The sequence below is a fragment of the Populus nigra genome, chromosome 14, assembly GCF_951802175.1.
Source record: "Populus nigra chromosome 14, ddPopNigr1.1, whole genome shotgun sequence".
Classification (NCBI taxonomy): domain Eukaryota; kingdom Viridiplantae; phylum Streptophyta; class Magnoliopsida; order Malpighiales; family Salicaceae; genus Populus; species Populus nigra.
Window position 1 is genome coordinate 12,552,033 of NC_084865.1, and position 14,066 is coordinate 12,566,098.

The 14,066-nt window shown below is 35.8% G+C and overlaps 2 protein-coding genes across 2 annotated transcripts; one reads left to right on the forward strand and one right to left on the reverse strand.

Moving 5' to 3' along the window:
* Nucleotides 1-2,784: 2,784 nt before the first annotated feature.
* Nucleotides 2,785-4,725, reverse strand: LOC133673000 (uncharacterized). Its single transcript, XM_062093583.1, has 3 exons — nucleotides 3,653-4,725; nucleotides 3,225-3,548; nucleotides 2,785-3,116 (listed from the first exon to the last, which is right to left on the reverse strand). The coding sequence occupies exons 1-3, from the start codon at nucleotides 3,738-3,740 to the stop codon at nucleotides 3,001-3,003; spliced, it is 528 nt and encodes a 175-aa protein (XP_061949567.1). The 5' UTR covers nucleotides 3,741-4,725; the 3' UTR covers nucleotides 2,785-3,000.
* Nucleotides 4,726-6,945: 2,220 nt separating this feature from the next.
* Nucleotides 6,946-13,210, forward strand: LOC133672729 (BTB/POZ domain-containing protein At3g50780-like). The gene is made up of 2 exons (XM_062093238.1): nucleotides 6,946-8,581; nucleotides 12,007-13,210. The coding sequence occupies exons 1-2, from the start codon at nucleotides 7,946-7,948 to the stop codon at nucleotides 12,979-12,981; spliced, it is 1,611 nt and encodes a 536-aa protein (XP_061949222.1). The 5' UTR covers nucleotides 6,946-7,945; the 3' UTR covers nucleotides 12,982-13,210.
* Nucleotides 13,211-14,066: the final 856 nt, after the last annotated feature.

Consider the following 14,066-nt stretch of genomic DNA (forward strand, 5'->3'; position numbering starts at 1 on the left):
TAGCAGATGAGATTTATCCTAATTGTTAAGACAATCCCAAGGCCATTAGGAGCAAAGAGAAAATATTTTGCAAGTAAGCAAGAGTTTGCAAAAAAGAATGTGGAGCGGGCATTTGGGGTGCTCCAATCTTGTTTTACAATTATACATGGACCTGTTCGATACTGGGATGAAGAAACGGTTGCAAATATTATGAAAGCTTGAATAAAAATGCATAATATGATTATTGAGGATGAAAGAGCAATGAACCTTGGATTTGACCATGAACGTGAAGTCAATTCCTTTATATCAGTGTCACATGGTGAAATATCAGAATTACATGATTTTCTTCAAACTCATAATCGAATCAGGGATAGAGCAACTAGCTCTCAACTACAAAAAGATTTGGTTGAACATTTATGAGAATAATATGGTAACGAATAGAATCATTAGATTTGAACTTCTTATGTCATCATAAGTTTCAAGTTTTTTATGTTTTATTTATTTATTATGATTGTTATCTTTTAAGTTAATTAATCCTACTTATTGTTGTTAAGTGTTAGAAGAACTTCAAAAAAGTATTATGAATTGATACCACTTTTATAACAATATATTTAAAATAACCAAGAAATTTCTTCATATTTAATTAAAAATACATTAAACAATAAATAAATCTAGTTAATTAAAAATTAAAACCCCTCTTTTGCATAATTTCTAACTTTCTATTTTGAAAATACGCTGCAGAAATTGAATCCAAATTAGAAATATCCATTTTCATAATTTGTTCTTCTTTCTCAATTCTGTCCAATTCTTGTTTCTCTTGACTTTGTTGAATCATCATAGCTTGTTGCTCTAACATAATTTTTCTGTCTTGTTTCTTCTGATTCTCAATTTCAACTAGAGTATCCCTGAATTGTTGTAAGAGATTTGTTACAGTTGCCTCCCCAACTTTAGCTTTTCCTTGTTTACGTTTAAATTGTTCCTTTGCAGCCTTCTGACTAATTGGTCTATCTTGATAAATCAACGGTTTACTGTCTTCTCCTAAACTAACAGAATCAGGGATAGATGGAGCTGATGAAGCCGAACTTGCATTGACATGACTTTTTTGTTTCTTGTTTGGCCTTTGATGTTGACTTGCACGCTGAAATTGCCATTTGAGTTTTTTTTCTTAAGATAACCCAACAATGTTCTAGTTGAAATTGTTTGTCAACGCAAGAAGCATTCAGTTGTCGAGCATCATTAATCTGGTAAAAAATTAGAGAAATTAAATAATGTTAAAATATGTGCTTAACAATTTAACATGAAAATGAATATTAAAATTACCCTTAATTCTTCAGTCATTCCACTTTGCTGATAATTTTCAATTTGAGTAACAAATCCAACAAATTTACGGACTTCTCTATTTATTTCTTATCATCTATTTGAGATGCTTATTTGGGAACGATTATTCAAGTTTCCTCCATTCTCTACAAAGTAAGCATGTACTCAAACCCATAACTGTTTTATTTGTTGTTCAACTCCTGTAATGGGATCTTTGCTTGTATTTAACCATGTAGAGACAAGTAAACAATCTTCCTCTAGTGATAAGTTTTTACTTTTTTGTGATTTTTTATTGTATGAACATTTAAATTCGAGTATATTAAGTCATCAATTAATTGATTAGAATCACTTGGTTGAGAGAGAATATCTTCTAACTCACTCATAAGAAAGTTGGTAAAAGAGCTTTAAAAATTTGAATTCATCTACACTAAAAAAAAAAGTCAAGTTAAAATCTTATAAGAGTGTAAAAGAAGCGCATATTCAATGTCTAACAATTTTGTAGTTTCCATATATGTGAATTAATAATAAGCATTGCCTCCTACTTGTTTTAACATTACAATATGACCATTTTTTGGAACTAAAAAAGGATTAATATACTGATTTAATTATATTTTTAATAAGACAATATAATTAACCTCAAATTAAAATAGATAATAAAAAATAAATTTTAAATATGTTACTCTATATTTTTATCAATATCAGCTATCATTATTACTTCCTCTTAATTTTGTCAAAGATAACAACATAAATAAAAAATTATCTTCCTTAACCCATATCAAAAACATAAAATAAAAAAGAAATAAAAATCATCACAAATATCAAATTAACAACAAAATGTCTAAAAAATCAACAGATATGAAAGAGAAAATAGAAAAAACTTTTAAATAAACATACCTTTTAATTTTAGCTAATTAACACAACCGATGTTATTAATTAACCGGAGAATAATTGATTCTTGTTTTTCTAAATTTGAGAGAAGGGTGAGGCACAATACAAGATTTTAAAATTTACAAGTTTCTTTCTATTTGCTTTTAAAGGAAAAAAAATTATTGGCCAACGCCTATAAAATAGCCGTTGGCAATGGTAATTTTATTTGATCATTTCTACAGAAACATGTAGAAATGACTTTGCATAAGTTGAATAATTATTTTAGTTATTCATTTATCTGCTGCGTGAATTGTTAAAAAAAAAACAAAAGTTAAAAAAATATATTTTTGAATTTAAATCTTCATTTAGCTCTCTGGTTGGAGATGCTATAAGAGTATCAAACTTGCTAACTCTAATGGATGATGTAGAAGTTGTAAAACATTTACTTATTTGCACTTTTCTTGATGTGCTTGTCATATATTCTTTGTTTTTGTTCTTTTTGTCAGAGACGTGATCTAGTTTACTAGTTTAGACACTGAATTGATTTGGATAAAATTGTTTTTCTGTGCAAACTTTTAGATTACATTTCTCTGTCGCATAGGTTTTTTGAAGCAATGCAGGTGAAGTGATCGTTAGGTGTCTCATTTTAACAAATGTCACAAGTTTTTGAACATGGCTGAAATTAGACTAGGTAAAGGTAGGAGAGTTAAAAATGAACAAATTGCTGGGATCCCACCACTGCAGCCCTACAAATTGAAACCTTGCGAGGAGGAAGTTGGCAATTGAGTCTGGTGGAACAAATTAACAGTGTGCAAGCCAAATCAGAAATGTCCCATTTTAAAAGGATTTCACATTGTTTTGTTCCTTGATACGATCAAACTTCATTTCTCCATCATGAATCACAAAGAAAACAAAAGGAAGTCCTAAACTGAAGATCACCAAGCTTGCCATCCCTGCATTGACATTTCTTTAGTTTAGTGTCAAATAAAACCCAACAATCAATTTTGCAGGTCTAATGTCTTAACAAAAGAAGAAGAAAAAAGGAGGTCCAACGCGTTTACCATATTCAACAGATCTTGGGAACTCCCTTCTCTTTCTTGGCATCTTGGACTGTTTAGGTTCTGATGATGCTTCCAAATGCAAAATCATGGAAATTAGAACCAACCCACTTCCAGTTTTCTCCCTTACAACCCTCTCACTCAGATCTAATGACCAGAAGCCGGCTGTTCCATTAACATAATCTTCTATTACAACCTTTACAAACAAGAGTGCAGCAAACCATAATGTCACCTTGGCAATTTGCCTGATTGTTGTATTAGAGATTGCCCAGTTCACCAGATTAACAGCACAAGCACAAGCATAAAGAGGGAGCCAAAAGTACCAATCTTTTAAAAAATAAAATAAAAATCAGAAGCATGAACAAAAAATTGAAGAAAACTAGCTTTTGAAACGCATATAGCTGAAAAGATCATCAAAGTAAGCAAAGTACCAGGGTCATTTAGCTGGACTGATGCAGAGTAACCAAAGAGTGCAGCCATTAGTAGAGAACACAAGCTGAATGCTATGGTTGTTGCCATTTTGTTCTCTTTCAAAGCTAGGCATCGAAGTGATGGATCTAGGGAGGGGATTAATCCTTTATGGTCAACTTCTGATACATTTATTTAATTATATCTAGCTGACATTATTTATTCTTTTTATTTGGAGCAATTACCACAAGGTCCAATCAATTTAACCATTAATTTATTTTGTTGACCATCCTCTCTTTCACTGATGAATGCAAGATTGCTTTTACTGCCTTAAAATTTTCCAGGCTGAAAGCCTTGATCAAGTTGGTCTATTTAATGGTAGTGGCAATGTCAACAGGCATTTACCAGTTGAGCTTTCTACTTCAAAGCATGAAAGGATGCAACTTGCAACACTCAAATTCGAGCCCTACTGCCCCAATTACCTTACAAATAATTCTTGTAAAAGATAAGAGTAGATCTGAAAAATAAATAATTCAATCCATGATTATTCCAAAAGAAATTGAAAAACACAGAAAGGCACTGGCAGATTCAGCCTTGCGCAATTATTTTACTTTTGGCAGTTCTTGTATATGCTAAGAAGTTGACTGGAAGGATGATAGGAGCATGACCACATGGCTAACCTGATTTTGGGTAGCAAAAGAACAAATAAGACGCAGGCATTGCAAGAAATTTAGCTGCCTTGTCCAAGACATTGCATTGCATGCCTGCTGGACTTCGGTACATGGAGTTCTTGTGCTGCTTCTGTTGTTTTCATGGATAAGGTTGCTGTCTGTCTGTTAGCTCAACTGAGGCCAACACTTCCGACAAGGTATTTTTCAGAGGGAAAAAACACCAAAAAAAGAAGAAGAAAAAGATGGATTCCAAGCAAAACTTTATTTTCCCCTTTCCAAATTAATATCAATTGCAATAATAGTGTTTTTTTTTTGACAAATTGAATTTCTTTTGTGCTAGAGCCCCTCAATTCTACCCAAGTTTTGAAAAATTTCATGGAGTGTATACATAAACGAGTGATTAATCAGTAGAGATAAGAGAATATCCATAACCAGCCTATACCAAGTGCAATTAATGGTTTTATGATCCTTACAGCAGCCTACAACATGAAACTTGGAGGAGCTTTTATGCATCGTTAACTAATTTATTTGGATTTCTCATTTATTTTGTTAAGTGAGGAAGATGATGAGAGCCAAAGCTTATTGATTGAGAATAAGAAGCACATTTCGCTGCACAGCAGCGGGCAGCTGAAGGTCATTTTCTCCCTTGGAAGAGAACCGATAGTTGATCAAAATAATTGAACTGAATCAATGGTATAGTACAAAGCTACCCATGTTTACATGGTGTAAGATTGTAGGTAGTTGGACATAAAATTAACTGATGAAATTGGTCAAGGCTAAACACGTTCTTGGGGAGAAAAATTTACCCAGAAAAATGGAGGCACACTAATGAAAAGTTGACTACATATAAGCTATGCAGGGAAAAGAGAGAGGAAACTTTAGAGTTGTCTGTTGACTATAATTCCTCCACCATCACAATTGCTTGGCTTTTCATTGTGAGCTTGCTTCTTGTGCAAACAAGGCATGATTAATCTTGCCATGGATTTAAAGAGCTGTAGAATCACTTGAATATTGCAAAGTTAAACTGGCATGTGCCAGGGAGTCCATTTTTCATGTCAATGAACAGAACAGAAATCTGACACACAATTCTAAGACCGACACATGAAGAGTGATGATGGTGGGCCAAAATTCCAGCAAGATCCATCTTGCCATGGATTTCTTTTTGGTGCTATTGATGATGAAAACGTGCTCTCTTTTTCTCAACGCAGCATCATCATTTGTAATCTCTGTAATATCGCACAACAAGCCAGATGGCAAGATCTATTAGCTTTATAATCAATGCAAAAGACTCTAAAGAAAGAAAGAAAGAAAGAAAGAAAGAAAGAAAGGGCCACGTCAAAAGATTCAAAACTACCCTCGAATATTTTGTCTCCCTAGCAATTCCCCCCCTCCCTCTCTCTGTCTTAGATGCAATCTCGCCACTTGGAAATGATGTTTTCTTCTCCTTTTTATAAAGCACGATGGAAACTTAAGAAGGAACAGAGAGGATGCAACATGTCCTCCTTGCAGGATGAGCGATCCTCCTCTTGTTACATGAACTGGACCCATTCATACCATGATGGCGATTTGAATTAGATTTTGCTGTGGCATATTAATCATTGATGAAAGATGCTGTATATGGATTGGACATTTCTTCTTCTAGTAGCACTCTGCATTTTTTTCATCTGTAATAGGCTACTTCGCCAACAAATTATGATAATCTTTACTTATGACCTGTTTTCTCAAGTGAAAATTCTCCATCGGTATGATGAACAAGCCCATCATCTATTTTGGATTATGACATATTCTTTCCAACTAATTCACCAAACTAGATGTCCATGGAGCAAGGTTATTTATATGGTTAATGAGATATTGATTATCCATCAAGATCATGCCATAACCTAACACATGTCTGTATCCCTCTTGGATCAGTGGCCCTAAATTTTGTCAGCATCTCTTTGTTTCACTAGTCAAAGCTAATCATGAACCCACAAATTAAATTTCTTCCCTTTAAGTTCTGATTTGATCTTTACCACCAATTCGTCAATTACCTCTCTTGGAGTTGAGCAAAACTCATCTACCTTTGCTTCAATAAAATCTCTTCCATGAGGAGTCCACTGTTGTGGACTCTTTGTAATTGCGGTACGAGCATGTTTTTTAATTTTTTTCTAGTTTTAAATTATTAAATTTTATATTATTTTAATTGGATGTGCTATATAAAAATAAAATAAAATATCATATATTTTGAAATAAAAATATTTTTAAAAATAATTCTTACTATTTTTCTAAAAATATCTAGACACTCTAAAAATTTCAAATCAAAAGAAACAAATAAGAATATCAAAATTATGGCCTACCAAAACAGAAGAAAACACAAGTAGTTAGAGTTTGGACCATCCATCATTTTCACTTAGCCCTAACTTTATCCAAGACTGGTTATACTTCAACTGTTTGGAGTCATCAAGATTCCTCTAAATGCTCATCAAATCACCTTCGTTCATGAATCTTTACACCTCATCTGGTAGTCCCATGAGGATATTCATGTCATTTCATGAAGGCACAACCACACGAAGGATGAAACCTGTGGTCTCTTTCAGCTAATCCTCAACGGTCTACAAAAGCAACAAAACATAAAGAAACCAAAAATAAAAGTAATAAAAAACATCAAAAGAGAGAGGATGATGAGAGACAAGCATGTTCCGGTCACTGCGAAAGTGCTTTTTTTGAGAGAGAAAGAAAGAGAATATTTATGGAGAGAAAAAGGGGAAGACATGCACAGGCTGAGTGTCTGAGACCCACATTTCATACAATCATCAAAAGCATAAGATGGACACAAACCAATGAGCCCATAACTACTTTAGTTTTCTCTTTCTTCATTAGAGTGGGAGTGTGAGTGTGTTTTGTCACTTTTGTGGGGTGGTTTTTTTCATTTCCGTTTTTATTACACTTAAAAGAGACATTACACTCATTATTCCACCCTCTGTTCATGGTTTCCTTGATGCTTGACAGCAGAGCTATCTTTCAATCATTTTAGGCACTTGTGGCCTTCAAAAATAAGAGATAAGAGATGGGTTTTCTAGGAAGTCTCTAAATTTCCGAATTTTGGTGTGTTTCTAGTGTTTTGGGGTTCCAAAGCTACTAACTTTCAAGCTTGTTTATGGTTCCTTATTGTGTATTTGTTATGAATTTTTGTCCACTACCCGATCTAGTTTAGATTTTGAGTAGATAGGAGAACCTATAATTTTTTTTCTTTGGCTTTTTGTGCTTTTGTGTAGTACCGATTTCTGCATGCACAAGTTTTTTCACTGTATTCGAACTCTTTGGAACTGTGTTCTTATCTTTTTACTAGCTTTAGATTAAGATTTTTCTGTGTTTAGTTTTCTTGAAGTTGTAATTTGGAGTATATTGAATTTTAAGTGGTTCATTTTCCAAGAAAAACTTATCAGTTGCTTCTAACTTTTTGTTTTGTAGTGCTGTTTTGCTCTCTAGAAAATAAAATTTTGACCTGGGGATTCCCAGGATTGACTTGAATTACAGCTTTTCAGTTTCAATATTTTTTTTCCTGGAGTCCTTTTGAAGGAAAACCAGCTGGTTGCTGGAATCTTATTATCCTTGTAAAACTAATCATATATTGATTTGAGTAAATGCTGTAAGCTGTTCTGAGACATGGCTGAAATTAGACTTACAAAGGTAGAACAAGGCCAAACCAAGATTAGAAATGTCCCAATTGCCGTAACTCCAGAGGGTTTTTGGTGTTGTCCCTCTCCTGTTGTCTTTCAAAAGACCATTAAAGCTCAAAATCCTTTAAACAAAACCAAACCCTCTTCACCACCACCTAAGACCACCGTCCAAAAGAAACGAACCCCATTTAATGAGAGAAAGGCACCACCAACTCCATTAAGATCATCAGTTGTTTCTGATGATCAACGAAATTGTGGCTCTGATACACCTGGTGTTAGTGCTTCTATTGTTAACGAGAGAACTCCCAGGCCCAAGATAGAAAGCTTGCCAAGGAAGGTGGCAATTGAATTTGGGGAACCTGGAACCAGTGATATGAAGGTAGTTTTACTTGGAAAGCAGGGTTTTTGTGTGAAGTTGAGTGTCCACAAGAATGTTCTAGTGGAGAATAGCAGCTTTTTTGCTGATAAGCTTTCTGAAGAGGAGTCTAATCTGTCCTGTCTTGAGATCGATGATTGTGAGGATGTTGAGATATATGTTGAAACTGTGGGACTGATGTATTGCAAGGAGATGAAGCAGAGGTTGATCAAGCAAAGTGTCTCACGCGTGCTTCGAATTCTCAAGGTATTTTACTGGCAATAGATTCCTTCATTTCATTATGTTTATTGCAATTTTTCTGTATACGTCTTGTTTTCTTTTATGTAGCTAATGTCGAACTTGTAATGGTAATTGATTGTGCTTTTGTTGCTCTGAAGAGCCTATATTACATCATGGGTAGTTCAGGAGAGAGCTTTTTTGTGGGATTATAATTTAGCATGTAATGAAAAACATACCTGTTACCTTGGAAGATCTGGCTAGACCATGCACCCCCCCTCCTCCACAGCATCCATTATCCAGTGACCTTTGCTGAAGCTGTTAAAAGATGGGGTTAGTGAGGAAGGTTTAGGATAAGCTCCATGTCCCAATCTCTTTTTCTGTGCCTTAATGCGTGGTCATCTAGGCCGCACCAAGTGCAAGGTCACAACTCTTTGTCTCTCCAAGTGTTCAGCCTACTAGTTTGTCTTAAGAACCAGAATCAATTGGGTTATGATAACACTGTTAGTTTTGAGTTTAAGGAGATGTTGGTATTGTAATTGTTGATAAGTACTTGGTGTAGGTGGTTAATTAGTTGAAAAAGTTCTGTTGGATACTTTTAGCAACAAAATATTTGATGGTTAAAAAAAAAGATTGGGACTTGAGAACAGAGAAATAATGTTTACTTTCATTGTAATGGTATACAAGGCTTGGTGTCTAGTTTTTTCTTTTTCTTTCCATAATAGCACCTTTGCCTACCTGTAGCCGATTTTAACCACCATATACATTCTAATAGTTTCAAATTTACACTATTTTTCACATTATTCTAGAAGGCTTAATCCTTTCTAGACATCGCATTTCTCAGCTTCAAGTTTTTACTGTGTTTGTTCATCACTACATCATAGAAATGTTCACAGCCACCATTGGGTTTTTTAGATACGTCTAGAAAGAGAATCACTCTTTTGATTAACTGGATGGAGATGCAGGGTATGTAATTCTACAAAATAAGTTGCAGTTAAAGCCACTTCCAAGAAGTTGCAAAACAAGAATAGAATGTGGAAACCTAAGATTGTTGCTGCACCTATGTTAATATCAGATAAGTAAGTTTTGTACTTCAAAAATTGCAAGACGAGAAATCTCATAGAAATACAAGACAGTTAAAAATGTTATCGATGTGCCATTAAGTGCTGTTGTTAGTTTGCTTACAACCAGGCACCAAGTGTGATACTGGAAAAATTTCAGAGGCTGGTGCCAACGAAATTATGGTCAAGATGGATGATGGGAATGGAAGTTTGGAGGATGGGTAGATGTAGGATAGGTGATGTTCAACCCTATAGAGATACAGAAAATCACAACTATCACAACTCTAAGGAGAATGAACAATTATTAAAGTCACAAATCTCGTCACATGACAAGGAGATAAGAGTTTAGGATAGCTCATCACCACTCAGTGGAATCCACCAGAGATAAAGAACTAAAAACAAGCTAACTTTCCCTAGACATTAACGAAAGCTAACCTATTTATACTTGGAACAATCCCTCCAAGCTAGGAAAAAAACAAAACCTACACTTCTATATCTAAACACGAAATTCAAACTAGTAGCTTCAACTAGGTGATAAAATCTTCAAGGTGGCAGATTTTTCGGCATAAAATCTTCCACCATCTGCACCTATTTTTCGAGTCTAAGTTGTGGATATTGTAGCTGGCAAAATCTTGGCCATTTCATTGGCTGTGGAGGCCCTTTCCACATGTAAGTGACCTGCAAATAACAATTCCAAAAGCTTGATGTGATGCTGGAAAAGGAGGAAGAATCATGCAAGTTAAAATTAATGGTAGGGAGAGATTTCGGTTTCCCTGACAGCCTGCTCACTTGAGAGTAAAATTGCCACAGCTCTCTCTCTAGGAAGCTCCAATTCATGCACTGTTTGAAGCGGTAGAACCTAGACACATTTATCTTTCTGCTAGTATATGATTTGTTTGGAGGTTTTCCAAGAATCAATACAGTTTTTCTTTTGAGTTTGTCATTAGTTAGGATAATCGTCTGTTTTGGGACATGTTATTGTTGTTTAAGAACCCTTTGAGCCCTTAACCATCTTTAGCATTTTACCAACCAAATTGAATTTGGATCTTTGGGATTATTAGGACAGCCCCTTCATCAAAGTGCCGTTTCACTTGTTTCACTACAAATAAGAACTTTGCTTCTTTCTTCCACATTGCACCTCCTTTTTTGGTTGCTCCGACAAACTAATTTTTCCCACTAGACTATTCACTACTTTCAACTTTCCAATTATCTGTTCTTTGCCTTGAGCATGAAGTCCTGCTTCCCCAAACCAAAAATAACATGGACAAATGTATATGGTAGACAGGTAGGTGATGCATTCATTATTATTATATTTTCATATACTAGATACAAAAGGCTAACTTAATTACATTTGACATCAGAAACCTTTGCTGCTCTGAGCTAGCCATAATCCACATGTTCTTCTTTGTTCTGTTTTCAGTTTGACTAGAACACTACCATGATTGGGTCCGTATGCCTGTGTCTAGCTACCTAACTGCCTTCTTTTAGGTGTTAGAGCTTCATGTCATATGTCGAACATAAACACTTACCATTCCTGGACTTGACTTCTTGATGTGCATATCTTAACCTTGTGATTTGACATTCTCTAATCTTTTTACTGTCTTGATTTCTAACATATAACATGCTTAACAAAATGCTTCCTGTAGCACTATCATTGTATCATGTTCCTTACAACTTGGCATGTGTCAAGGAAACTAGAATGTTTAGGGGTAACTTGTAACTTGAGACATCAGTGTAAGCCCATTATTTAACTGAACTGAATTTTGGCTTATAATTTGTCATATATATGAATGATTCTCAAATGCCAACGATGGGACACTTGTGTTGCAAAATTGATTCGAGTTTGAAATTGAGAAAGATGAAAGCTCAAGGGGTTTTATTACAAAAAGGGGGTAAATATGTTGTTAATATTAACAAATACGCTATGCCTGGGCTGCCCTTTAATTTCTTTTCTAATGCTAGTTGAATAATACCATTCTTAACCATGGCCACAATGTTCCAGATCTTATAAATGGCTAGAGCTACGCTTTGAAGGTACAAAGTTGTGGTTTGGTAGTGGTTAAGTGATCTTCTCTTGCCTTTCCACGACAGACCACTTTAGTTCCTTCGCATGTTTCTTTTCTCTCATGTCTCGGTCACTGTATGCTTTCTCACCGTGCTTTATCACTATATCCAGGAACAGCATATTGTTGAGACTCTGATTTGATGTCCATGTGTTAGTTCCTTCCTTTCAAACATAGGGCTTCTACTGGACAATTGAGCCTAGATTTCATGTATTGATTCAACCTTTGTTGATACCCTCCCTTGCTCCCCTAAGCATTTAATACATTTCTGGGAGTTTGTGAAACTGTTTTACGCCCATTAAAGTCCATCATCAATGGAATTGTTTTGCAGGTTGCTGAACTTCTTATCTTCAACACATGCATCCAGTCATGCTTGGAATATTTGGAAGCAGTTCCATGGATTGGGGATGAAGAAGAAGAGAAAGTGGTCTCCTCGGTTATACGACTCCAGAATGAAGGTATTGGGGTCACACCAGTTTTGAAACGAGTCTCTTCTAATGTTGCTAACCCACCTAAAGATACAATTTCTCACATAATGGAGCTAGTTCTCAAAAGCAATGAGGAGAAAGGCCGACGTGAAATGAAATCCGTAGTCCTGAAGCTCCTTCGGGAGAATAACAGCCTTCCAAGTTACACAGATTCCTCTGACATCTGCAACGATGCTATTTATAGCTCCTGCAGAAGTTGCTTGAATTCACTTCTATCTTTGTTTAAGCAAGCTGCTGAACCTGAATTTTCTGATAAGCCTCTAGACAATAAGGAACCTGTGGTAAAGCAAATAGCTCTTGAAGCTGACAATCTCTCATGGTTGCTTGAGATTTTAGCTGACCGACAAGCAGCAGATGAGTTTGCTCTAATGTGGTCTAGCCAGCAAGAGTTGGCAGCCCTGCATTCAAAGCTACCTATAGTGTCTCGTTACCATGTTAGCTGCATCACATCCAGGTTATTTGTTGGAATTGGAAGAGGGGAGCTGCTACCTTCAAAAGACACTCGTCACTTGTTGTTACAAACCTGGTTGCAGCCATTAATCAATGACTACAGTTGGTTACAACATGGGTGCAGGTCATTTGATAGAAAGGTAGTGGAGGAAGGTATCGGGAGGACAATTCTCACACTACCCCTGGAGAACCAACGGAGCATTTTGCTTGCTTGGTTGGGCACTTTCTTAAAGGCTGGTGATAATTGCCCAAATCTTCAGAGAGCCTTTGAGGTCTGGTGGCGAAGGACTTTCATTAGACCATACACGGAAACACAAGGTAGTCCACAACAGCCAGATAGCTCAATGACATCAACGCAGGAGACTTAAAAGAGTGCAAATATGAGTGAGAGCAGCAACTTTAAATGATATGTTGTTATATAGAGTACTTTGTGTCAACTCAAAATATAAAAGAAAAGCTAACACCGAGAATCCTTCTGGGGAGGCAAACAATGGTGTGATATGTGTTGACTGCTACTAGTGTTTTTGATGAGAGTGCTATAGGTGTGTAAAACTCCATTTCAATTGATGAATGTAGATTGGCTTCTTGAGGTGAAAATCATTTTAAAAAATGAATTGGAAGTTTCCTTTACATATCTTTAGTTACACCTCCAAGTAATTGGCTGATGGTCATTGCTAGACTTTCTACGTTAAGGAACGCCATTCAACGGAATTGAATCTTATTGACGGGTTCTTTATGCTTGAAGTCAGTTTACAGGAGCTGGTCTTTGCTCATAGGTCACACTTGAGCTTGCTTATTTTTTTCCTGTTCTATTATCAGGCTGTGTGGTCAGGTCACGTAGAGTCTTTTCTATTCTGGCCATCTCAGGTTCTTAGTTATTTCCTGATGCATCTTTTGTTATGTTTGAGTGCTTGGTTTATGGCCTGGGAGCGCTTTCCCTCGGCATAACTATTATGTAGGTTCTGGTTCTCTTCTAATCAAGGTTGGAAACCCAGGATTTATCCTCCCCTGATATTCTATTTGGTATGAACTGCTGCTGCTGCTGCTGCTGCTATCAAAAGGGTTTACTTCTGTTATGTCTGTCTGCTTATGCTGTTATGAAGTAGGGTTTTGATTTTATTACCTTCGTTGCCTTCAAACCTATTGCCTAGATGACCTAGGTGACCTCCAGTTGTTCTACTGTGAGGTCATTGCTCTGATGGTTCGTGGATTCACCAGGACTTGGGCTTAAAATAGTTTCCTGAGTATTTTCTCCGAGTTTTAAAAAATACCAATAATAAAGTTTGGTTTCCAAAGTTCCATCCCTGTATTTGTAAAAAATAGAAAAAAGAAGATGGATGCCCTTATAATAGAATGCCTCGTAGCCCATTAACTGTTCTAAATGGGCCTCTCATCTTTCACCATTTTACCACTCTTAGCTCCACTGCTCAATTTAGCAAATGCTCTACGTAGA

What these genes read in the sequence shown, in the direction of transcription:
- LOC133672729 (XM_062093238.1), top strand. Translation starts at nt 7,946, where the DNA reads ATGGCTGAAATTAGACTTACAAAGGTAGAACAAGGCCAAACCAAGATT. An exon ending in GCGTGCTTCGAATTCTCAAG is followed by an intron (nt 8,582 to 12,006) that starts GTATTTTACTGG and finishes ATTGTTTTGCAG; the next exon opens with GTTGCTGAACTTCTTATCTT.
- LOC133673000 (XM_062093583.1), bottom strand. Translation starts at nt 3,740, where the DNA reads ATGGCAACAACCATAGCATTCAGCTTGTGTTCTCTACTAATGGCTGCA. An exon ending in AGTCCAGCTAAATGACCCTG is followed by an intron (nt 3,549 to 3,652) that starts GTACTTTGCTTA and finishes ATTTTTTAAAAG; the next exon opens with ATTGGTACTTTTGGCTCCCT. An exon ending in CCCAAGATCTGTTGAATATG is followed by an intron (nt 3,117 to 3,224) that starts GTAAACGCGTTG and finishes ATGTCAATGCAG; the next exon opens with GGATGGCAAGCTTGGTGATC.